The sequence below is a fragment of the Prinia subflava genome, chromosome 4 (genome assembly GCF_021018805.1).
Source record: "Prinia subflava isolate CZ2003 ecotype Zambia chromosome 4, Cam_Psub_1.2, whole genome shotgun sequence".
Classification (NCBI taxonomy): Eukaryota; Metazoa; Chordata; class Aves; order Passeriformes; family Cisticolidae; genus Prinia; species Prinia subflava.
Genome location: NC_086250.1, coordinates 23344789 through 23371283, shown reverse-complemented (window position 1 = coordinate 23371283; position 26495 = coordinate 23344789). Strand labels below are relative to the sequence as shown.

The following is a 26495-nucleotide window of genomic DNA, read 5'->3' as shown; positions in this document are numbered from 1 at the left end:
GGCCCTCTGGTGGGCGGGCCCTCTGGTGGGCGGGCCCTCTGGTGGGCGGGCCCTCTGGTGGGCGGGCCCTCTGGTGGGCGGGCCCTCTGGTGGGCGGGCCCTCTGGTGGGCGGGCCCTCTGGTGGGCGGGCCCTCTGGTGGGCGGGCTGGAAGGTTCCGTGGCGGGGGGGGGGGGGGGGGCGGAGAAACGAGCGTGCTTGGGCCGTCGCCGAGCCGCCATGGACTCGCGCAAGCTGAGTGAACTGCGGGCCTTCGTCCGGCTGTGCAAGCAGAACCCGAGCCTGCTGCACACCCCAGAGCTAGCCTTTCTCCGCGAGTGGGTGGAGAGGTCGGTCCCAGGCAGCGGAAGGAGGCAGCCGTGAGGGGCGAGGGGGGAGGGGTTAGGGGTGTTCTGGCGCGGGACGCGGTATGGGGAGGGGAGTGTGTCTCCTCAGCGCGTGCCGGCGCGCGGGCGCGCCGCGTGGCCGGGATGGGGGGCGCGCAGTGTCGCCGCCCTGGATCCGGTCCGGTCCGCGCTGCGGCCTTCCCACCCTCCTCCCCTTTTCTTCCCGCCCTCTACTCCTCTTCCCTCTGGGGATTAGTCCTGGCGCGTTAAAAAGATTTGTTAATTTTTCGTTTTGTTTCGTTAACGCTGGCTATTTCCATTGCAAAAAGCCCGCGCCCCGACCATCTCAGTGGCTCAGCTTTCCAGCCTGGAAAGCCCCAGAGTAATACTGAGCTAATGTCGCATTACGCAGCAGACTTGGCTAGCCTGTCTTAAAAGGGAGCCGAGTTTGTGGGGAGGTGAGGGACGTTGATTTACATCCTGGTACCCAAAAGCACAAAGTACGTTGCAAATACAGTTCCTGTCAAAAACGTGTTTTGCTCTTTGAAGTTTAATGCCTCAAAGGTAGTCTATCTCCCCTCTCCCTGTGAACCACTGAGGTACCTGCTGTTTACACTGCATGTATTCTGTGTGAACGGGGCCTGCCGTAACAGATGCTTCACAAATTAAACTCTTCTTTGGGTTACACCCTAGGCGCCCAGAAGCACGAGACTGGAAGGGTTAGGATTCTTTGCTGCTGGCGGAGAACTCAGAAACCCTGTGTTCAGTTACGGTGCCTCTCATGGCTTTTATGTCTGCTGTGATAAAGAACTCTTGAGAAGTGAGGGACATACGTTCAGGTGCACATGTTAAGCAAAGAGAATTTGAAAGATTTTTATCTAGTGACAAACTGGGATTTGTTTTAGAAAATCTGTGTTAATCAGTATGGGTTTGTGTGTATAGATGTATATAAATGTACATATATTTAGAGAAGTAAATACGGCATTTCACAGTATGTTCTATATTGAAAATGGCTACAATGAAGTGTTTATTCATGGTTTTTTACAGTGATATTTAAAATTTTTCCACATCTGAATAATACTGTGGTTGTAAAACTGGTATTGAACTGAACTTGGCTTTGCAGTCCTGACAGTAGATGTACCCCTGCATAGGAGGAAGATCTATGTCTGTCTCATCCTACTGCAAGTCTTTATTCCTTTTGCTATGCATAAAGTATTTCAGTGCCTTACCCTAGGCTTCTTCCAGTACTTCTGTTCCATAAGTCCGAAGGTGTGGACAGACTACTGTTAGAGGGAGAGGAAGAACACTTTTTTGCCAAAGAAAGTGTTAGGGAATGGGAAGATTGATGGAAAGATGTGACTTTCTCCATGTTAATAGGAAGGGCTATAATTTCCAGATTAATTTTTAGAATTTGTATTTGGTGCTTGTCTTATAAATACAGTAATTACATTTAGAGTCATGGAATGTTTTCTACATGTAAAATTTTCACTGAATGTCTTTCATCTCAAAATCTCAAAAGTTAAAAAATACTTTAGAGCAGAACCTCCTACAGCTCTCTCAAGTTTTCTGGTTTTCTTCACATATTTGAATTAAATATTTGCCTAAATAATTACCACTTGTACTAATTATTGCTTGGATGGTGGTAGTGGTGGTAGTGGTACCCAAATTACTTACCATGCAAAACTGTCTGGAATTCTGGTGGGTTTTCCTCTTTCCTCTTTCTGCTTTTACATAATAGTGTTCTGTGCAGTAGAACTGTTGAGTACATTATAGGGTCTGATCATTCTTTGTAAACTGCTTCAAACCACATGACCTGCCTCCAGGTGGAAATAAACTCGATAACTCATACATCTCAGTCTGGCTTACCTGTCTTAATCTGAAAGACATAGGTTTGTTTATCTAGGTAGTGTTATGAGTGATTAGAATAATGACTAAATTATATTAAAATCCATCATTAAATTTTTCGATTAAAATTCTGCTAATTGCTTTGATTTATTTTTTCCTTAAACCTAGTGATAATTTAAATTATGCTGACTACGCATGAAGCCAGAATGGGATGCTTTGATTAGCTGTTAATATTGCATCAGTAACCTTAAGTCTTACCTGTTTTCATGCACTTGTTTTTTTCTAACCCTTATTCTGCCTACCTGTTGTATTTAATTTCTGTATCGACACTCTTTGTAGAGAAAGCATAGGGTAGTGTGTGAGTGTGTTTGGAAAGTGTTTTGACACTCTTTTTATCAAGCCCACTTTTTCATAATTGCATAAAAATACAAATGTTTTACTTGAATTATTATGAAATGAGTCAGTAAAGGAAACGTGTTTCAAAACCCAGCAATTGAACAAAGAAACAATAGCAGTCCTTAAAAATAAAACACAGAATCCCTAATTGATGAATAAGGCTTTCTGCCTTTTTTTATTGTTTTGTTCAAATAGATTTTTACCCTTTTGAATTCATGGTAATCAAATTTCTCTCTAACAAGAATTTGCTGTCAATAATAAAAGTGGTTGCAGAAATCACACTTGCAGTTCTTCCGACAAGTTCACAAATGTGACACTTTTCATGGCAGTGATGAGTGAAAATGTGCAGTCACTATTGCAATGGAGCCCTGACAACTCCCAGTTGTTATGAACAATCACACACTTAAAACTCTTTTTGTCTTATGTGTGTCTGTGCTTTATCTACAGCTCAGTACCTGCCTTTCCCTATAAAAGTGTTTTGTGTTTCCATATACTGCTGAGATTTAATACATTGCAAGCTTTGCATATATCCTGGCTGTGTATGCAATCATTGTTATCAAATACTGGGTTAAGAGATTTTAGAGTAGCTTGCTTTTGAGTTATTCTGGGATTATAACTGTAGTTTAAATAGAGATGACCAGGATAGCAAAAACATTTTCAAGTACTGTGAGTGAAACTGTTTAGCCTTGGCAGTCCATGAAATAGCATATTGTAAGACATGCGTGTATATCAGTAAACGTTTCTCAAATTCAACTAGACTTGGATAGTTTTCAGAGGGATATGAAGAGAATAGAGGAGACTGACTAAGTTGTTTCAGTCTTGAGGTGATTTAAGGTTTCAGACTTAAAACCAGCTAGTACCATGGATATTAGCTATTAGCTCTGCTAAGATGCTTTGTAATTTGTAGTTTTCTTTATGCAGAAGTAAAGTTCCAAGGCGTCACTAGATGGTCCCTGTATTCCTCTCCTTGGTTTTTAGAGACTAATAGAGTTATGTGTTCTATTGTCACCCTGTGAGGGCAAAAATTAGGAAGAACAGTTAGTCCGCGTTCCATGTTTTGTGCCTGGCTGGATAATGATTTCTTAGACTGCTGTTGTTTAGTCCTTGCAGTATAACTTTGATTAAGTAATGTCAACATCCCGGAGTCACACAGAGATTGTTGCAATAGCTTTAGAACATGTTGAAGTTTGTCACTTGTTGGGGTTTTGTCTGTTGGTTTTGGGGTTTTTTTGACAGTTTTTCCTTGTAAATGAGAAATAGTTTAGTGCTGTTTGCTTGTCTTTTGCTGCAGGGCGTTGTGCCAGAAGCTGTCAATCCTGTCAACTCCTTCTCCAACTCCTTCTACTCTTTCTCCCCCAGTTCATCCCTATCCCTGTCCTATTCTGCCTCATTCAGGTTTGTTTTCAGCCAGTTTGAGGTCTGACTCTGAGGTGCTGCTGACAGGAGGGAGGAAAGAGGGGAGAATGGACTGCAGTAGGTTAACTTAAGGAACTATAACTTCTCATCGTTGGGATACAGTTTTATGTTGCACTAATTCCTGAAAGCAGATAGTCCTTCCAATTCCTCCTGGCCAGCCCTGTTTACCCATCTTCTTCTCCTCTCTCCTGCATCCCATCTAACCAGTTGTGTGGAGCCCCAACAGTTGGTTGTTGAGTTCATGAAAACATTTTTATTGAAAACTGTCACTAGGTGGAAATGTGGGGCAGGAGATTGCTGGGAATGGTATTCCTTATGGATTACTGTCACAGTTATGATTAGATGGTCTATCAAACAGCTAGAGAATTCAGCCTCTGCTTATTCCTGGCTGCTAATCAAAGTCAGTAGCATGTGGAAGTTTATTCTATATTGACAGAATGCTGTCTCCACCAAGAATGCTCCTTAATTGTGGCGAAAGAGAGGCAGGAATATTGCAATATATAAGAGATATTTTTTCTAGGCAGCAGTTTGTTTTTAATTGCATAGGCATTTTAGGCTGTTCTCTTTAATTGTTTGACCTCTGTTCAAAAAGAGAATTTTAATTTTAGTAATATCTATAATCATAATACCCAGTTTTGATTCAAACATGAATTACATTTAAAGGAGAAAATCCATTTGAGCCAAGAGGCAGCTTTTCCTTGTGAGAAAGGATGATGGGTGAGGGGTGATGCAAGTGAGTACAAGTCTCAATAAAGCTGTACAACAGACAGTGTGCATTCACTACACTGAGAAAAGTGTGGGGAATGTGTACTCTGCTGCTTTGACAGTGAAATGGATCATCATGTTTTGTGTTACTACAAAAAGCTGAGATTACCAGGATTTGAATCAATAAAATATATGCCACTATTTTGACAATCTTACTGTTTTGTTTTGTCTTTTCTCTGTTTTGCTGAAAAGTATGGGAGGCACAATACCGCCTGCTCCAGCCAGTGCCTCCACAGAGGGGACAAGTAAGGTGAGATATGAAGAATTTATCACTGAAAATTGATGCTGGCAAAATTAATGAGTGGCAGAAGGGGAAAATTTGCTGTCAGTTTTCTCTCAGATGTGAGGCTAAATGTGAGATTTCAGTCTGAAGCCTGCCCATTGTGTGTTGCAGGTGACTTGTTACAGTTGGCTTCCTAGTTCAAGTGTTATTATGCTCTATTTCCCTAATCTTGAATGCCTGATGTTCTCTGCAATGCAAATGCCATACAGAGTCTTGATTTCTTTTTTTTTGTTTTCGCTTGTCTGTTTATAAACCATTCTCTCATCATTAGTGCATTGAATTATAATCTTTTCATGAGAAGTATTAATGAGCATCATAAGTAATGAAGTGATCAGTTGAACTATCAAATTTTTAAGGCAGTATTGTGGAAGATGTTGGCTTTTGTTGATTTATTTTAAGGGAGAAAATAAATTTACCTTATTGATATTTATATCAGGATTTTTCAAGTTTGAAATTCTTTTGGAAAAAAGATGTTTTTTAATTTTTTCAACAAGACATTGAATGCTGGGATTACTGGCTACTTAGACCAATATGGAGGGATTGTATGTATACTGAATATAGTTGGTGACACTAAGCATGAAGACAAGCAGCTTGTATCTGTGATAATAGACAGGATGTGCTAAGTTATGGGATTCAGATGAAATTTAGTTAAAATTTGATAAGAAAACATTATAAATTTTAAAAAAATACTCTTAACTATGTAGAAGTGGCAACAAGCTCAGACCTTGGCAAAGGAAAACAATATTTAAATCACTGACATCAGCTTATTGTTCCCTGCTGAGGGACCTTAGCATAATGTTATTAAATTGAGAGAATTTTTGATCCAGAAAATGTGTGAGGGAAGGCAGGAAAATTGGAAGGGGCGGTTAGTAATCACTACAAAACTGGATCTGAATTGGATGTTATTTGGATTATTTGGTTTTGGTTATTGAATTTCAAAATTTGAAGGACCAGATTTACCAATAATAGAAGTTCATGAGTCCAGATTTGGGCTCTGAAATATTTGCATACATGATAGGCTTAATCTAAAAGGAGGGAAAAGGAGATTAGTATCTAAAAAATAAGATGGTTCAGCTGTATAGCAATCTGATTTTTCTAATACATTTTTATTTATGAGAGCAGAAATTGAGCATCAGTCAGAAATAATGTCTGCTTTACAAGTATGTGTTTTTCTCAGGGCAAAGCAGAAGAACACACAGAGGAGCCGGTTAAATCACCTGAACCAGAAAGTGAAGAGAGCGACTTAGGTGGGGAAAATAGTGACTTGATTGCATTTCGCCAATGTGAAAATGATTCTGAAAATCCTGTCTCTGTAGATGGAGCTTAGTCTTGCTTTTTATTTTTCCCCCAGAAATTGATAATGAGGGAGTGATAGAACCAGACAATGATGACCATCAAGAAATGGGAGATGAAAATGTGGAGGTAAGCAAAATCTTTTCAGTGTGGCAGTAGGAAAGATAGGAGGGTTTGAGTGTAATCAAGGATACCAGCTGGGAGAGGATGAATATTATCTGTGTAGCCAGCTTTTGTTTTGGCTCTTTTTCTTCTAAACAGAAAACTTATTAGCTTAAAATAACATTCTTTTCTTATTCAAGGTTAGAGTCAAGCAGAAAGTTCCATGTGGAAGATCAGGTCAGAAAACACCCAAGAAGTTTATCAAAACACCAATGCAAACGTAGAATTCTACCATTATTCAACTTAGCTTTCAAGTGTTTTATAGCTAAAAATAATGTTGACTAATGTCTTCAAGCTGAAAGCAAAGGTTTTGTGGGTTTTTGAACTACGATTTAAATGCAAATTAAAATTAAGGTTCTGGAATTGGACAACTGAAGCACTTTCTCCTTTGGTGATGTCTTAGTGTGGTAATTCTGGCCTGGACTCTATAGCTTTTGGGATTTGTGTGTGTTTTTCATTTTATTTTGTTAGGTAACTGAAGAGATGGCAGATCAAGCTAATGAAAAGAAGATTGAAGCGATAAATGCTCTCAGTGAAGGTGATATATTATTTTTTAATACTTATTCAAGGGCGTTATTTTTCCTTCTCCTGTTAAAAAAATGAAGGTGAATAGTTGGACCATTTTCAATGCTTTCAAGGAGGAGAAAACATACTTCTTGTTGGATACCCAGAACTATCTAGAATATGAAAGCTTCTTCGAGTACTGTTTTTCCAATGTAGTCATAATTTAGGGAAAGATGGGAGAGGGGGAATGAGGTGCTACAGCATCTTAATTACAAATTGATCATTACAGTAATTCCCTCCATATTATGATTAGCGTCTGTAGTTGTTTGTCTCAATGCAGTGAAAAGATGTATGGGAAAGATGTGACATTCTATTTGATTGCATTTAAAGTTAAATATACAAATTTAATTGGGAAGAGTATCTCTTCTCCTCAAGCATTAATTTTGGAGTTTGTACTTCACTTACATAGTGAGAGGGAGAAAGTGATTTTTCTTTCATGATAATGTTCTCTCTAAGAACATAACACTATTTGAGGCAGGTTTGGGAATTCGTATGTAATTTCATTACATTATGATTGAAACTTCACTGGTACTTATATTTAGGGGACCTTCAGAAGGCTGTTGACTTGTTCACAGATGCTATCAAGCTGAATCCATGTTTGGCCATCTTGTACGCCAAGAGGGCAAGGTGAGTCATAAACTAGTGATTTATGTTTCTGCCTGTTCTGTTCTTTTCCTTAAGGAGCCTAAATATAAGGCAAGTTGAGGAACTGTGTAAACTTTAACCACAGGAGGGAAAGGGAACTGTTCATTTAATACAGTTTCTCCTCTATTTGACTCACCAGATTTGTTGTAGCAGCCATATAAAGAATCTTGGTAATAGAGTAAGTAACAGAATGGTGTTCCAAAATGCATTGTGGTAACATTACAAATACTTTCCTGTCTGACCTTCCAGGGGGCACCCTGGCAGTCAGGCAGTTGAGACTGAAGCACCTTTGCAGCTACAGCCCCCACACTCATGCAGGCAGATCAGGTTTCCTTACTGTCTTGACCCTGGGTTTCCCACAGCAGACGCTTAGACATCTGGATCCTTAAAATAATTTAATCATGGTGCAATAACAAAATAACAGCTCAAACTGGTGCCTCTGAGGAGGCATTCCAAATAAAGAAAGCCCTGGGCTTTTATACCTTCACAGTCTGTGCTTGTGAAAGTCTGGGGTCATGGGCTCCTGCTGTGTCTGAGAGTGTCCAGTCACCTGGCTGGGCCACAGGTCCCCCTGACACCAATTCTTGCCTGGGGCTCCCACCACCCAGAGTTCAATCTTCAGCTGACACTGCAGCTGCACATGGAGCTACCTGCACTGAAAGTATTCTTCAGTAGTGCTTTTGGTATGTTGAGATAGAATAATGCTGGGTTACATACAAACACTTGTAAAATCTGAAGTACATTGTGGGATTAAGATGATGATTGAAATGATACCCTATTTAGATGCAAACTTAGTTAAGAATCGTGTGAATTCTCTCCCTTGTTGTACCTGCTAAATGAATTTGTTAGTAGATCTGGTTCTGTTCAACAGTCTTATGTTTCAACAGGACACGTCTGTATCTCAGCCCATTCTCTACCCACCTTACTGCTACTTACATCTACCAGACTGCAGATGATGCATTGGGAACTTTCTAAATTCATAACATGCAAACATCTTTATCTTCCTGATTCTTCAGGAAGGCTTGACAAGTATGGGTTGCAGAAGAAGATTTTTTTCTGTTTTTACACAAAAGACCACTAATCATGGATGATTTGATAATTTAGTGGATCTTTCCCATAGCAAAGTTTTATTCAAAGAGAACTTAAATTTTCGTAAGATTAATCACTGTCCTTTGCAATACAAAATACTGTTCCATTGTAATACATCTTAACTGGTACTTGCCTTGCTGGTTTTTTCTTTCCATATCAAAGTTTTTGCAGGTAACACAACTTGTAGTCCCTCAATACACTGTTGCTGTTGCCATCATAACAGTATTTTTAAAATCTCTTACCGTGTCCTGTCTTCTCAGGGCTGGATGTAGCAACGAAAAATAAGAATGTCAGGAGAAGTTTAAAAGTTCCCTCAATTTGGTCTGCTGTAGAAAGAAACGAGTAATATATTAGGATATTGTAAAACTTGCCATGCTGATCAAGTGCTAGGAGGGGTTTGTGGTTCTGAGGGGTTTGTGTGTTTGAGAGACTAGGGGTTTTGTGGAGCCAGCAGCATTGGAATGGCTCTCTTTGATGCGGTGTAGCTTCGGGACACTTCCCTGACACCCTGTCCACCTGTTTGTTCCTAGAAAACAATGTGTGACTTTGTTCTTGCTTTGTAAGAAGCCATAATAATGAAGTTACTTACAGGAATTGTTGACAAACTGTTTTCAAATACATGTAAAGGGGAGATGTAGAATTAGGTGTAGATATAGATGTTCTGACATGGAATATGTTATATGGTGAATGTTGAATACTTTTTCCAATTCAGGAATGTTTTTTAATGTTTCCTTAAGAGATTTTTAATTTTAATTACTTGAACCTCCTAAAGTACTGCTCTACTAGTTAGTCTGATATGCTTGTGTGTTGTAAAATTTTCAGGTTTTACATTTAACTGACAATGGATTAGGGTTTCTTGTGGAGTTTGTGTTTGTTTTGCTGCTTTTGATTTTGATGACTCATCTGCTACCTCCTTTTCCTCATGACTCTAGCTGTTGATCCTTGTAGCCTGTGTAACTCCGCATGCTTTTTTTATCTTACTAAGTCTGCAATATGGCGTGCAGAATATTGTTGTTCTGTTCAAATTGCTAGTTGCCATTGGCCAGAGACCCCAAGCACCATGGGGCTGAACTGTCCTTTGCATTTGTGTATCTTCTCATCTGTACTTAAGTTATTCTTGCTGGCAAGGCTTGAATCTGAACAATGAATGCTTTCAGTTCTTGTTCCTGACTCACCTACAATGCTGGGAGGGTGTGACTAAGTTTTAGCGACTTTATTATCTATGTTACTATGAAATCTTTTTGAACTCAGCTCTTCAATCGCATTATCTCACTACCTTGACTGTTAGCCATCCAAAATTATTTCCAGCTTAAGTTAGTAACTTGATATTTCAATATGTATGATAAATGTTCTTCTTCCCACAGTGTTTTTGTGAAACTGCAGAAGCCAAATGCTGCCATTAGAGATTGTGACAGGGCCATCAAGATTAATCCTGACTCGGCACAGACCTATAAGTGGAGGGGGAAAGCACATAGGTAATGAACTGCACCTGTATTTGATGTTATCTTCACGTGGGGGGAATGGTTTTGTTCATACATTCTCTCCTTCTCTGTGCCTCTGAAATGTTTGTCCTGTACCTGAGAGCAGTAGCTGTGAGCCAAGAAACCATTGTGCTGAGTATGTGGCTTAGTGAATAAGGATGATGCTGATTTATTGATGGCAATTTATGAGTAGTCCTTTTGGTACCATCCCGTCAACCCCCCCACCCTTCCTCTCTCTCTCTCTCATCTTCTAATGGCTTACTCCTTTTCTGAATAATATTTTCTTATCATTAGGTAAAGGTTATGAGATCTAGATTATGAGATCTTGTTTTATTTGTTTTAAGGTCTCTTGTTTTCACTTAATTTGTTAGGGTTTTTTTACTGACCTCTAATTCTTGAACATTTCTCTGCTGTCCTTTTTCCTTAGACCCTGGAGCTCTTTTACGTAGTAAATACATTTGTTGCAATCGAGAAATGTTATTAAGCAAACAGTGTAATTATTTAAAATGGTGTTAGGCATTCTGCCAACTATAGTTCAACTTTTTTTTTTTAATAGCAATAAATTAAGAAAAAAGGTGACAATTCTTGTGGCTTATATAAAAGTGGAAGAAGTAAATGCTAATACAACTTTTAAAAAAGCATTTTAGACAGTGTTTAGAGAGTAGTTTGTTAGTGTCTGCAGTTTTCATTTACAGTGTGAAGCTTAAGTGTAGGAGGGCTAGTTTGAATTATTACCTCTGTCTGTGAGCAGAAGTGCTTTGACCATTTAGTAATACCACCATTTGCTTAAATTTTTAATTATCAAGAGTATGAGACTTACGTGACAGCTTCAGTTAAGACACGGTACATCCAGTCACGAGGTTTGAGTGCTGAGTAATAGGGTCCACTTAAGCCTGAGGGGGTAGTAGTGCTCCATGAGTGTAGCTAGGGTACTTCTCCCTGTTAGATTGTTCTTTATAGCAGACAATGACATGATTTCATGGAGAGTTTTTTACTCATTGTTACTATAAGGATATGAAGCAAACAAGCAATTGTCCTCTAATGGTATTGTAGTGTCCAGCTTAGAGGAAACACCATAATTATTAAATTTCTGTAAGTCCTTGTAGCTCTAGGTAAAATTTCTGAGTGATGCATGATTAAATGTTTTGAAGACCATCAAGTGTTCAGTTTTTCCTTCTGACTGATGGTGTCTTCTGAATTCCAGACTTCTTGGTCACTGGGAGGAAGCAGCTCATGATCTTGCATTAGCTTGTAAACTGGATTATGATGAAGATGCGAGTGCCATGCTGAAGGAGGTGCAGCCAAGAGTAAGTGGGGAGGAATGTTTGAGGTCTTTCCTATATCTGAGTGACATAGCTGCCTTCATATTCTTCAACAGGCATTGTCTGGAAGAAGTGTGTTCATATGTCTTCTGACGCTTCAGATTGAGTTTATAAATACTTCTGTCTTTAGTAACAGCTGTTTATGGCTGTGTGTAGAAAAATTGAGTGTGTGGGTCTGGGCATGTATGAAATACATTCCTTTTAAAAATTTTAACAGAAGAATCTGAAGCAGTTGAAATTTGCCAGGTATTTTAGAATCTAGACTAAAAACCTTCAGACAAGCTGGAGATAGCTGATAATTGATTTTTTCCCTGAGATATTTCTGAATTGATCAAAGCTTTGACCTTAAGCACATTTTCCAAAGGAAACATTTTGCTGTGGTTCGTACTTTGATTAGTCAGCCCCATAAGGGCAGCCTTAGCTCTGCACAACTGGTTTTCAGCTGTTCTCCCCTGGCTGATCCCAACAATCTTCTAAGGAGAAACTTCTGTAATGCTGTTGATAGCAGGCTTTCTTTTCTATGTTTTTACCTGTTTCTTTGAAGTGATTAACAGACCACAGACAGCAGCTGTTGCATTGTATTGGATTTATATAGGATGTTTGGGGAAAGGTGAAGATTGCAGGGCTGGCCTCTTGTAAGGAGGGATCCAAGGCTGCCCCTGTGTCAGAGGGAGCCAATTCCAGCTGGTGCCAAAGCTGAGCAAGTCAGTGGTGCTTCTGTGATAACATATTTAAGAAAGGGTTAAAAAACACAGTGTAACAGCTGTGAGAGAGAGGGCAGTAAAGAAGGAAAATATGAGAGAAGCAACCCCTCAGAGACACCAAGATCAGTGAAGAAGGAAGTGGGAGGAGGTGTGCTAGGCATGGGAGCAGAGATTCCCCTGTAGCCAATGGAGAAGGTCATGTTTAAGCAGGTTGTCCTTCTTGAGGCCATGGAGATCCACAGTGGGGCAGATCCCCCCTGCAGCCCATGGAGGATCCCATGACAGAGGAAGTGGATCTGCCCTGAAGAAAGCTTATGGAGAGTTCCCTGGAGCAGGCTCCTGGCAGAAACTGCAGCCTGTGGAGAGAAGCCTATACAGAAGCTGGTATTGTGGCAGGAGTTTGCATGTCATGGGGGATGCATGGTGGAACAATTTGTTGTTTAAGCACTGTACCTTGTGGGGACAACCACACTGGAGCAGTTTGTGAAGAACCGTATCCTGTGGGGCAGGTACGCTGGGGCAGGAGAAAGGTGTGAGAAGGAAGGAGTGGCAGAAGTACAGTGTTAGACACTGATGATAGTCCCCATCCCACTGTGCTCTTCAGGGTGGAAGAGTGGGGAGTGAGGCAGTAAAGCTGAGCTTTGGGAATAAGGTGGCTGTAGTTCTGTTTTTCATCATTCTCCTCCATTTTTAATGGGCAGTAAATAAATTAATCCTCCCCAGGCTGAATCTGTTTTGCCCATGATGGTATTGGGTGAGTGATAGTGTCTTTATCTCAAGCCAAGAGCTTCTCCATCTTATTTTCTCTTCCTGTCCTATGAGAGAGTGGCTTAGTGAGCATCTGGCAGCCAGTCAAGCTTAAAACCCCCATACGCATAAACATTCCTGTGTCTAATAACTTCAGCTTTCAGTTTTTCTACCATGTCTTTTCTATCTCCAGCAAAATTACTATGGAAACCATTTTACAACATGTTAGTCTTCTGTTTTGGAGACTACTGATCTTTGCTCAATATAATTTGGTCTTAGGTCTCACTGGTTTTCATGTGAAGTAATACTTAATGCTTGGCTGAGGGGGAACCTTTTCTTTCCCTGTTAATCTGCCTGAGCACAGAAACAGTAGAGTGAGTACCTATGATACATTGATGTTTAGTTGCTAATTGCATGGAAATCTCTGTATGTAGCTCTAGGAAAAAACACAGGATCTTTTCATGGGTGATTTTCAAAATCTTTTGTACGTGAAAATGATGTGTTCATCTAATTTATTCACTTCAAGCTTTTGTAGAATTTTTTACTTTGTAGCACTTTCAGCTAAAAGTCTAAGTCAAAATCTAAAAATGTTTAGTTCATTTTGAGAAATGCTTAGAAATAACAAAAATCTAAAATTAGGAAACTCTTTATACTTAATTAAAAAGAAAACAGAACACTTACCTCTCTCCTAATAAGCCTTTAAATGTCAGTGATGTCATGATCTGATAGCAAGTGCTGCATTCACTCTCTAGCATGCCTGCTTCTTCCAGTGTGCTTTCTCTGGCAATGCACTTCAGGAATGATGTAATATGGAATGAGTATCTCCTGGCTAAAATAAGTTGTATCAAAGCTCTGCTACTTAAAAAGTAATTTTTTCCTTTAAAGAGTATTCTAAAAGAATACAAGAGTATCTGTTGTTTTAGTGGTATCTTTGTTCTTGCACCTGGATTTTACTATGTGATTTTTAGTTACAGGAATGTTACAGAGTAACCATCATACACTGTTTCTGAAATCATGAACCATTTTTGGGAGTATTTCTAAGAATACCTTCTGTTTTGAGGAAAGCAGTGCTGCAGTTAATTCTGTTATAAGGAGGCCTGAGTGAGGAGCCTTGGAGCTCCTCTTGGAGCCATGCTTAACTCCTCTTTTGCTGGGACTATAGATTTAATACACCTGAGGAAGAAGTTAGTAAAAGGAAACAAACTTTCTCCCCACCAGCCCTTTCTTAGTTTGGTTGAGGAATTCTTTGGTCTGCTTGTGTTGGTCTGTACATGCTGTAGAGGTATCTGAAACCTAATTAGAGGTATCTAAAAAGTGTGTGTGTGTGTGCAGTGGGAATTACACTTCCTGCTGTGCCCTTTTCCAGGGCAGTTGCTGGTTTTAGCCCCAGAGAAATCAATATTTCAGCATAAAACCATAAAAGAACATGGAATAATAATATGTTCAAGTTCTAATGATGATGCAAGTCCCAAAATGGCTACAAAAATTATGCTAGAATGAATGTTCTGGTGAATCAAATCAGTCTTGAGTAGACCATAATGACTGACTGCCATGGGAAAGAAGTAGCAAATGGCTCCTAAAACAGAGGCTTTTAGGATGTGAAATCAGATCTTAGTTTTTAAAAACTGGTAGAACGAGTTGATTATGCTTCAAGTGTTTTGTATTGAAGTATGTTGTCTGATATGCTAGAAATGTATAGGAACTCCTGGTATTCCATTGTGATAGGCTCAGAAAATTGCAGAACATCGACGAAAATATGAGCGGAAACGTGAAGAAAAGGAAATCAAAGAAAGAATAGAAAGAGTGAAGAAGGCACGGGAGGAGCACGAGAAAGCACAACGGGTGAATATTCTTTTTATTTCTTTAATATTTCTTAATAATTTGGAGAATGTTCATTTTGATTAAAATTAATTACAGAGGAAAAATAATTTAAATGTAAGTTTTAAATTTTAGAGAGTTAGTTTTTGCCTTGCTTACTTAACCAATAATGAAATCTGGAGAAGAGGGCATTTGAGTTCATCTGGTTTTATTGCTTGTGACAAAAACAGTCTCTAGAGTCTCTACTAATCCTGTATTTCAAGAAGTCAAGTTATTCTATGACTGTTCCAGAATATTTTTCACTTAAAGTACTTGAATATCCGAAAGTGGGAGGTTTTAAATTCAAAATAATACTTTGCATCTCTTCCTCAATTCCTGGCACAGTTTGCTTGGGTTTTGTTTTTTTGTTTGTTTGTTTGTTTTTAGGTTTTTGTGGGTTTTTTGGGTTTTTTTTGTGCTTTAATGATGTATCTTAAAATGTGGGGGTTGGGAGTTCTAAAAATACAGTTGGGGAGCTAAAACAAATGGTAGAGTTTGTATTCAGTAGAAACATACCCTTCATAACTAACCTGAAATCATGTACAAAATTAAGAATAGGCAGAGCAATTTTTTTTCAGTGGTTTTCAAGACGGTAGAGTGCTTTGTTTCTTGTGACAGCGTATCTGCCTGAAACAGTCTTGGCTATTTTTTTTCTCCTAAACCCAGCTGAGCAGTAGAAAACAGACTGCAGTTCCATTGTTTTATGTGGAATGATGTGCTTTCATCTGCAGGAGGAAGAAGCAAGACGACAGGCAGGAGGAGCTCAGTTTAGTGGCTTCCCAGGTGGCTTCCCAGGTATTTTATTTTTCAGCACCAATACTTGAGGTAGAGGTGGCTGTTGTTTCCATAGGGAATATAATAATTCCCTATGGAAATATAATAATAATATATGTTATAATAGTATTATAAAAACTGCAGTTTCATAGCATTTGTTCTCAAGACAGAAAAATCTTATGTGAAGTATAGAACTTGTGTACTAATAACTCTTGGAGCACTAGTTGTAAGAGGGATGGGATTCTTTCTCTGGAAGAGGATTGATGCTGTGTAGCAAGTAGGAGGAGGACAGAAATCAATAATTAAAGGATTTAGGTCGGGGAAAACAAAAGAAGCAGAATTTGTTTGATAATATGTTTAAAAATGTTTTCTGAATTCTCCAGGGTACCTTGAATCCATGCTGCTTAAGAACAATAGCTTAAAGTTGAAAATTTGGATTGAACATGAGGGAAGTCTGTGCTGGTTGCAAGCTGTTGTTAACAGAGTAGTTTTTTAAAGGAAGTAATGCAGATTACCTTATAGAAAAATTATCCTTGACAGCTTCACAAAAATCAGGCTTTCCGTGTTACACAATGAACTGGGGAGAAACAAAAGTACTGATTCTCTTTAGGATTGAGATGTAGCTGGGAGTTGAGATAGGCTGTGTGTGTGCTCCAGCTGGATCAACAGCCAGATAAGAGACTGTGTGTGTCATGCTCAGCGCACCTGAGAAGCTGCAGAATACGGATTCCATAAGAGAACCTCAAGCATTTTGCTTCAGAGGTATTTTTCTTGGTGTTTTGTTGGAGTTTCTTCCCATTGGTGGTACAATTTTTCAAAACCTGAAGTTCCTGTCAAATGTGCAATGTGCCTGGGACATAATACTGAGCTGCTTCTGCCCTAAATTTTTCACCCCAGGCATTCAAACTCCTTATGTTCCTGAGCGTGACACCTACCTTATTTAAATTAACCAGGAAAAGAACTGTACTCACTACAAGCCTCCTACTCAGTTGGGTTAAAAACATGGATGAAATAAGATGTAGGTCCTAACAGAAAGTGAAGACCCTGCATTCCATTGAGTGGACCAGCTATAGCCATATAGAAGACATGGTTTTAGAGATGGGCAAGGGCAGTATGTCTGTGGCAAGTATGTCTTGGTCTCAGTGAGCATAATTACTGTATAGGTGAGCTGAACATTTTTTGTCATGCATTTTTCTTGTGTTGGATTTTCAGGTGGCTTTCCTGCAGCTGGAGGCATGCCAGGAATGGCAGGTATGCCAGGTCTCAATGAGATTCTCAGTGATCCAGAAGTTCTTGCGGCCATGCAAGTGAGTATTTGTTAAAGTCAAAGCTACACGTTCTGAATGAGAGAAGAGCAGCACCTATAAGTCTAAGGGGAGGAAGGAAGATGTGACCTTTTGGATAGCAATAGGGGTGTTTGCTTATTTCTGTTGTAAATTTTTTTCCATATGCATGTGACATCAGACTGTCTGGATTCCATGTTAGCTGTTTTGCAAGCTAATGGAAGCTTAGTTAAAGGTGACACATAAACCCTGCCTCCCTTGATAGGCAAAACTGTGTGCTATGTACCGTTGTCATCTCTTTTGAAACAGTCTCTCAAACGGTTGTTTTCCACACATTGCCCATTTTCTGATTGCACACACACTGTGTTGAGTGATAACTATGCACAAACAAAAAAATTGGTAATATTTTTCTTACTCAATATATTATAGCAATTTTGTGATGAGAATTGCCTTTCTCTTAGGAGATGAAATGTTTGAGGTTTTGCCAGAGACAAAGTATTATTAGTATAGTTAATCTGGCATTTTCTGAAATCATAGTCAGAAAGCTTTCTTCCCTAGTAGGCTTGATCAATTGCTCATTTAATTAATTGCTCAATGTCATAACTACTTCTACTCAAGAACTATATTTAAACAGATTAAAGGGAACATGTCTGACAACACCAGTTTTCACGGCAGGTGGGCTAGAAAAAGTCAGAGCTATGTAGTTACACTGGCGTTCTAATATGATCAAGTATAAAACTGTTTTGTTTCTTTTTTTCTGGGTTACTTTGATTAGTTACATATTGTCTTCAGCTCATTAAAATAAAGGCTTCGCAAAGGAAGCTTACTCAGTATGCCCTGGAATCACAAAAAAATCATCACCTCCCGTGCAAAAATTCATGGGTTTGTTCCCTTAATGGTTGCTGATGTTGGAAAACACACCTTTATTTAGGCTGCCACAGTCAGCAGTGTTGGCTTGCATGCAAACCATGCAGAAAGAGCCCTTGACTTGTAGCTGTCTTCCTTACCTGGGTACTTCCTGCTGTAACACTGGAGTTTGTGATGAGAGGTTGCTGAAAACGATGTTGCGGTGCAGCTAAATATTAAGTGCTTGTCACATGCCACTCCACTGCATGCTGATTACATATGCCCCAGCACAGGATAGGAGTCTTGCAAGAATGTGTGTTTACAGTGTTTTCTGATAATGCAGGCAGGCTTTAGCATGTACAGCCTGTTAGCAAACCTTGAATCTGTTACTGTACTCTTTGTACCAACTTGGTGTCTACATACAATTTATTAGAACTTGATCTATGTCTACACTGCCACCTTTTCCTAAAATGTCCAACTCTGCTTTCTGGTCTTTTTTGAATTGTCCGTGTAAGCTCTAGTTTTAAAAGACGTAGTTTCTATTGCTTGCCATCTGTCCAGTGCAGCTATGGAGTATGTTGATGGATAATGTTAGCTGGCAGCTATTATGTCTGTTGCCTGAGGTACCAAAAAATCTGAACATAATGAATCACACAAGTCACTCCAAAATTGCTTTTTAACTGATAGTCTGTAGAAGCTTTTTATAGTGAGGAGTTAGTGCCAAAATGAGAGTATTCTAAGAGTAAAGGCCACCACCTCAGTCTCATTAGACTTGCTATGATTTCATCATTTTGGATACTATTCTCCATGAGCTAACAACACTGAATAAACCTGACCACCATGGGTGCCTGAAGACAAGCCGGATTAATCTGGTTTTGCTGTTAACTTCATTTTGTTATCCATAGAAGCAACTAAAGAACCAAATATGGCTACCTGCAGACATATTGAGGGGAATTACTGCTTGTCATTGGCATAAATCTTACCTGGTCTAGGTGACTGTGCCTGGGTAGAGGGGTTGGCCTAAATGATCTCCAGAGGTCACTTCCAACCCTAACAATTCTGTGATATTGTGATCTCTGCAAACCACTGTAAAAACTACTTTCTTGGTGAAGATTTCTGGTTGCATTACCTGAAGATTTATTTCTTCAGGATTTTTTTTTTCTCAAAGCAGCAAAACTTCTCTTGCATTTCTTTTCACAGCTTCTTAATGGTAGCAAGTTGCAACTTTTTGCAGTGACTTCTAATGTGTGGGTTTTTTTAGCTGATTTGCCCCTAAGCTTTCTAGCCTCCAGAAGAATTGACTGAAATTTTAGTGTGTTTTATTTTACTGTTTTGTCTATCTGTCTTGGTTTGGAAAGACAGATGTCTGCTAAGGAAGGCAGGAGCCTCCCTTGGAATGGAGAATGTAAACCCCCTCTCTGAATTATTATAATTTTGAAATCAAGGAGCTCTCAGGCAAAGATATGCGAATAGGAATAACAGTTCTTCACTAGGAAAATTAAAATAAAAATGTAGTAGTACAAAAGAAAAAGCAAACAAACGAAAACACTGACAGTCAGAATACAACCTGACACCCTGTTGGTCAGGGTGTTGGTAGCAGTCCAATCAAGTCCTCATGGAGTGACAGATGTGGTTCTGTTGAAGCAGAGATGATATCGTAGAAGGGTGTAGTTTTCCACTGAAGGTTCAGTATTGGTGAGATGGGTCTGGTCTTCGTCTGGGAATCCAGTGGAAACAGGCTGTCCTTGTGTTCCGACTCTCAGATTTTATCTGGGTAGGAATGCTGGGCTCCTCCCCCTGTGTGGAGCATCTTATAATGAGATGATGTAATCCTCTCCGTCATGCAGTGAGACTAAATGGCCCATTAAGAGAAGATACCTCCCTGGGAGGAGGATGGGTGGTGGAAGAAAAAGAAAACTGCCCCACCTGGTTTTAACAGCTGGCCCATTAACAGAAGATATCGTCCCTAGAGTTATGAGAGATGAGTCATGGAAGAGACAAAGAATACCGCCCTACTTGGCCTTAACAAATGGTAATAGGATACATACCTCTGGTTATATCTTACATTGTAACCCAAGACAATCTGGAGGGTTGACTACTACTTCATATCTTGCTTATACAACTGCTTCCTCTAGACACGCAACATTTGCATTTTGCAGTCAAGTAGAAGTTCTTTTTGTAAGTAGTGATTTGTAAGATGAACCTATGCCTTACTTGACATGTAGCCATATGTTAGATACACACTTGCAACAAAATGTGTTAAGTTGGGGGAACAAAAAGGTAGAGATAACTTTTTTCTTGTATTATTTTTCCTGCTGCAGCTAAAGACTAAAGCATTAGAAAACTGAATGTCTCCCTAGTACCATTAATAGAATAGCTACCATTCCACCTTATGCGCACTGAACATTTCCCTACAGAAGTGTTGATGTCCTCAGTCGTATGTTTTATTTTGATAATATTACTTAACACTGTTAAACCTTGAGTATTATAAACACTCTCTAAGACTGAGAGCTTCCAGGGAGTCACAGAAGTACAGAATCATTTACTTGCTGTGAATTTATAGGAAAGTGAAACACAAAGCATAAAAATGGATATTTAACATTCATTTAGGAGTGCTTTAACACAAACTAGTGACTAAGATTACTTAGCTTTTTGTTCCAGATTTGTATGTAACTGTAACCACAGACTTAACAATGTGATATAATCTTTATAATCATGTGCCCTATTTTGAAATCAATTTAAGCAGTCTGAGGTTGTGAAAGTCTGCCTTTTTTCTTTGCATGGGAATCCTGTAAAGTGAAGAGAATACATCTAGTCTCTCTTTTCTGAACTTCAGCATTTTATTTTCTATATACTTCACAGATTATCTTTTGTAAGGGAGACAACACATTTGTAAATCCTTCCATAAGACGGGACTCTTGGTTCCCAACATGTATAAAATATGACTGAGGTGTGTGGGTGCTTTCAGTGGAGTCCACACCTACCAAATGCAATTTAGGATCAGACTTGTTAAACAGCTTTGGATTGAGCCTAATGCTAGAATAGGTACAGGATAGTGTTATTGAAGCAGAGACAGCTCTAAGCACAGTGGTTGGGTTGTGAAAGTTCCCAAAGAACGTGCCTGTTGTAGCAATGGGTTAGAAGTCTAGGAAGCAGTGTGTCTTTTGGTGAAAATACTTAAATGTCCTAGAAAAAAACAGCAGATGAAACTACAGCTAACATCTGTGATTTGTATTGAACATAATAAACTGCTTGCACTTCTGTTGAATTACAGGAAATTGCATTTTTTTTCTACATATTGCTTATAATGGAAACTTTTTCCAGGCTGAGATGAAAGACTGTTACATACAGATTCATTATGTTCAAAACATACACAGGTAAAATGATTTAAACCAGTTCAAGGTCAGTGGAGGCCAAACGTATACTAGAAGTAGGGGAAAAGGTATTAATCCTTCTTATACTAAATAGACAAGATGGAGTTAATTTTTGGGCACTTTAGAGTAATGAGAAAAGGGTAAGAGTCAGCTGTTGCTCAGAGCAGTTACCCAATCATGCATGCTACACACATCAAACTCCTACCTCCTTCAAAATGCATTTGAAAGATGCCTGAACAGAAATAATACATTAGGTGTGGCTGTGTTTGATAGCTCCTGTCCTGGGAAAACACAAGTCTTATCCTATCCCCCTTCTCACACACTGAACCATTACTGTAACAAGTTCAGTAATGACTCTAGTGTTTAGTGACGCAACTTTAACAACATACACTGTAATATTGGGTTGTCTTTAGAGACTTCAGGCCAAGTCTAATGTAGGCTTGTCATGTAAAAGCTGAGCAAAACTAGATTCATGTGGAACCAAATAATCGCTTTTGTGGAGTTGTTTTACAAATGCCCTATTTTTTTTTCCTTTTTGTCCAGGATCCAGAAGTTATGGCTGCATTCCAAGATGTTGCCCAGAACCCAGCAAATATGTCCAAGTACCAGAGCAATCCAAAGGTCATGAATCTCATCAGTAAATTGTCTGCCAAATTTGGCAGTAAACCGTAAAATCCTGAGTTCTTAAAAAAATCATATCTGAATGGCAAGAATTGGATTTGGCTAACCAGTGTTGCAATAAAACAAACCATTTTACCTCTGATCTTAAGAAGAGAAACATGATGTTCTAAGGATAACTGTTCTCTAGCCCCAAGTATTGACTTTATTCAATTATTGGTTTATAGAATTCAAATTATATTCAGATGGCCTAGTTTTCAACCATCTCTTCTTGTCCAACAGTTGCAACCTTTCATTATAAATATTACAAACAGTTTTCTCCGAATGAACATTCTTATAACAAATTATAGTATTCCAGGAGTATAAGATAAAAAGATGCCGTTTTTTTTTAATTGCTCTCACTGAGCAAAGGGAAAAGTACATTAACAGTTGAAGTCTGTCTTAATCCCCTTAGGACAGAAAAATAGCAAAGGTGGGACAAGTCTGAAGAATTAACTGGATAAAGGAATTGTCTGCAAATACAATTTTTTTTTATGAATGATTGACTTTTTAGAGCTATTATCAGTATAATCAGGCTAGCTAGTTACTGAAACTTCTGGCAGTACTGCAAATACTATATCATTTTGATCACCACAACTGTGCAGGAAAGGGACAGTTCTACCCTTTGCACAACCTGGCATGAAGTACATATTGCTGAGGCCACAGATGTTTTGTTACTTGTTCAGTTCTTGTCCAGCACCTTTACATAACATTTTATTTATCAATCTGGGTATGGGAGAGCAGCTTCCTGTCTGTGCTTGTGCTCTTGTCCTTTCACAGTTGGCAGGCCCTTTGCTGGTTGCACTCACCCTTCCTTGGGGCCATGCTTACCAGGTTACATCTATTTGGAAACTTTAGGGAAGGAATCTTGTTCCCATCACTACCTCTGTCCCACTAAATGCAAGCCATTCAGAACATGTACATGCAGAGTTACAGATTGGTGCAAGGGAGAATACTCAACAAAATTGCAGCTCTGGGTTCTGAATTGTTTTGAGTCCTTACATGCTCATTGATTAAATTTTTTTGGTCAAAGTTCTGCTGTCCCTATAGAGGTGATGACTCTTCACGACATTCTGTAGTCTTCTGTCTTTTCTAGTAGCCTCTTGTTTAAAAAAAACCAAACTGTTGTTGTGGTTTCATACCTCCATGGTTTTGAGGCTTGTGATATGGAGGAAAAGATGAAGTAATTGGAACAGACAGAACATTCTTCTAACACATGCATTTATCAGCATGGGTATCTTTGAAGCAATGTCTGTGCTGATGATGTTCATTTGATTTGGCTACCAATAAATACAGTTGTTTCATCTGTTTGTCTTGGCTAAAACATCCTTACGTGGAAAAAATGACCATAGTTACCTGTTCACCCCTTGAGTTTCAAGGGTTGTGTTACTCTTTTTTAATTCTGTATATTAAGCCATAATTGATGTTACCATTTTTAAACAAATCTGGTTTGATGTAGGAACTCAACAGCAATTGCAAAATAGTAAATCCCCAGATGCTTTTTCTCCTACTAATGACCCTGCACAATGAAATGTGAATCTTTTTGCTTAAGAAATACAGTTCTGAATACTTCTCTTAGCCTTTAAAAATAAAGTATGGGTTTGAAAAACACAGCTTTTTGGGGTTGTGTAACTTTCTGATAAAAACTGTTATGCTTAAATTAAATATGGAAGTTATGGAAGCTTTAATTAAACTGTATATATAACTTGTATTTTAAATTGGAACAAAATGCCTAAGGGCTCATCTTCATGACCAAATGAACTCAAATTACAATTGTGTGTTGCTGTGTGCATGACTTTTGGTCATAGTCTTGATCTCCCATTCCCAAGAAGAGATATTTGAAGTAGGTCACCCTTCAATATACATTAAATCTTGACCTCTGCATTCAGGGTAGTGCATATGTGTTGTGCATAAATCATAGTATTTTGAATATAAGTTTATTCCCTACAGTTTCCTGTTAATCCAATTTGGCTATTTGTGTCTGTCTACCCATGAACAGTCAAAAGTAGGAAGTTACTCCTACCTAATAAAAATGGTCATCTGTGTCCTGCCTGTTTGCTTACACATCAGTTGCCCTTACTGAGAGTTGATAGATTCTATAAAAGCATTCTCTCTCATTTTGATATTGGCATTAGCAGTTTAGCTGAATTCCTGTTCTTTGGGAATATACATCTGTGACTCCCTTGGTATGTGAGCTTTTTTAGTTTTAGTGTTACTCAGCAAGTAAATTGATGAGCTGTCTGGACCTCATCTCAGTTCCCCAAGTTGGTGTATGGACATCCAAGCAGCTAAGCTGGTTTGAACAGAAATAAAAGTGCAGAAAGCTAACTGCACAAAAGATGAGCAGAGATGAGAAGTTTCAAATGTGGAATATAAGTAGCTAAACTAGGGAGTTGGTTGCTCCTATATTTACTGGCAGCTCCTTCAGGTTGTTTGTTCTGTTGCAGCATAGTGTAGAGGTGGTTGTTGTAAGAGCAGTGGCAATAATCAGCTCTGCTGGCACTTGATCTCTGAAAGCTGCAAGATTGTATGGATGTCAGCTGGGACAGAGTACTGCCAGTCCTGCCCCTGGCTCAGGTGTGCCTTTCAGCCTTGTGCACAAGTCCTGTACTGTGCTGTTTGGCTGATCCTATGCCACAGGTTCAATGACCCAGGCTGCCCAGGAGTGCAGTGATGCACCTGCAGCTGACTGGTAGCAGAGGCTCATAGTCTTGTTCCCAATGACTTGACTGTCCTCTCTGGTTCACCTGCTGCCCCAAGGGAAAGCAAGAGTCAGCTCAGTTGCCACATCCAGGCTGTTCTAGTTCACAGGGAGTCCTTTTGCGTTGTAATGTGGAAAATGCAAAGCTTGGTGCCTTTACCAGAATTTTTTTGAAATTTTCTCTCCATTGTTGGGCTATGAATAAATACTACTTGTTGAGGTGGCTTGGTTTGTTTTTGTGAGAAGGCAGTGACTGGATAAGTAGGAGCCAGACTCTAAAAGTTGGATGAAGGCAGATGGGCCTCAGCCTTGAGGATGATGGAGTGCGGGCAGCATTTTAAGAAAGTAATTCTGGATTACCAAAGAGCTGAAGTGGAGTAAAAAAATGTGGTGTCCAACTGAATGCAGATATCTCCATGTTCAGTACCACAAGACAAATCATAGGAGGTCAGTAGTGATAAAAGAAAATACAAATACAGAGGAAGCAGGAACAGTTTTGATGTGGCAATTAAATGAAGCAGATCAGGTGGTTGCTGGTGGAGCTATAGTATGGAGCAAGGAAAAAAAATTAAAGTGACAAGTCACTGATCACCTTGCAAGACAAAGCGTGGGTAAGTCCTACTCACTTGATATCCTCACAAACAGGAACTTAATGTAAGACAAACTTTTCCTTGTCCCTACTGACTGGAGGGCCAGAGGTCCCATGGAATGTAAATACTGAGGATTCTCCTGTAAATCTGAATCCTGATGACTAACCAAATCCAGATGTTCATTTGTAATCTTGCTAACAGAGTGTTACTACCGTATATGTCTGCAGTACAAACACATTTTTGAAAGCTGTAGTCTAGATGGATGATTCAGACAAGTTTGAAGTCTTATCAATAAAGACATATATTTGCAGAATCTGTTATGTCTCTTTGTTAAGTGGGTTACAACTTTGGCATGTTTGTTGTTGCACAGGATTTTTTTTAATGCATAAACATTTATTTGTTGGGGGTTAGATTTGCCTCTTTTTCACTTACAGAATTTTTTCCCATAAGTTGCTACGAAAACTTAATGACAGTGCTTAACCAGAACAAAGGGAGTAGCTGAAGGAGATGGCAGCACAAGGCTACACCTGTTGTTTTGGGTCTCAGGGAGCTTCCCTCAGAGGAGAGATAACATGAGCTTTGGGAAAAGACAGAGCTAGGGGGGACAGTTGCTCTCTCTTGCTCTCAGCATCGAGGAGGACAGTCAAGCTGCTGCTTGCTGCAAGGAGAGTTCACAGCCATCACTCCATCTTGTCCTAGGAAATCTACCATCATCTGCTCCTGTACCCAGGAATCCTGAGCTCACTTTCTCTGGCCATCCCCCCACTGCCGCTGCTTCTTCAGAGCTTTGAGGTTTTCCTGCTACACTGTAGCCCTGCACTGCCCAGCCCTGCCGGGACATCCCTGCTGCTCCAGCTACCAGCACAGAGCTCCTCATCTCATCCACCAGCCCGGGACATTCCTCCCTTCCAGCTCGGCCTCTTGGAGTCCTGCAGGGGCACCGAGATCAAACTGCCCTGGGCGTTTTTTGTGAAAGAAAGCCCTCAAGGTTCCTGGTTCTGTTTATTATTAATGCTGTAGTTGTCGTTTGTTTGTTCGTTTTGTCATATATACTATTAAAGAACTGTTATTCCTATCCCCATACGTCTGCCTGAAAGCCCCTTTAATTTTCTAAATTAGAATAATTTGGAGGGAGGGGATTTGAATTCTCCATCTCTAGGGAGGTCCTGCCTCCTTCCTAGCAGATATCTGTCTTTCAAACCAAGACATTATTTTAAAGGCTACAAGGAATGTGAGTTGCTACTGTATGTCAAGAAATTTAATGTGAAGGATTATAAGGTTTAGGTTAGCAGTTTATCTCAGAATTTCATCCTGAAGTACAGCAGCTGCAGCAGTCCAGATGGTGTGCATAATTTTTATAGAACAAAAGTATTTTA

General features: G+C 39.4%; 1 protein-coding gene across 3 annotated transcripts; it reads left to right on the top strand.

The window, feature by feature from the left end:
- Positions 1-160: 160 nt before the first annotated feature.
- Positions 161-26202, top strand: ST13 (ST13 Hsp70 interacting protein). 3 transcript variants are annotated; one of them, XM_063395984.1, is made up of 13 exons: positions 189-328; positions 1019-1164; positions 4940-4997; positions 6208-6277; positions 6382-6452; positions 6957-7023; positions 7592-7676; positions 10148-10258; positions 11469-11571; positions 14763-14879; positions 15626-15689; positions 16881-16975; positions 25819-26202. In XM_063395984.1, the coding sequence occupies exons 3-13, from the start codon at positions 4941-4943 to the stop codon at positions 26137-26139; spliced, it is 1161 nt and encodes a 386-aa protein (XP_063252054.1). In that variant the 5' UTR covers positions 189-328; positions 1019-1164; position 4940; the 3' UTR covers positions 26140-26202. The 3 variants fall into 3 exon arrangements, with proteins under 3 accessions (XP_063252053.1, XP_063252056.1, XP_063252054.1); XM_063395983.1 differs by lacking the exon at positions 1019-1164 and having other exon boundaries at positions 161-328; XM_063395986.1 differs by lacking the exons at positions 1019-1164; positions 25819-26202 and adding an exon at positions 21715-25432 and having other exon boundaries at positions 165-328.
- Positions 26203-26495: the final 293 nt, after the last annotated feature.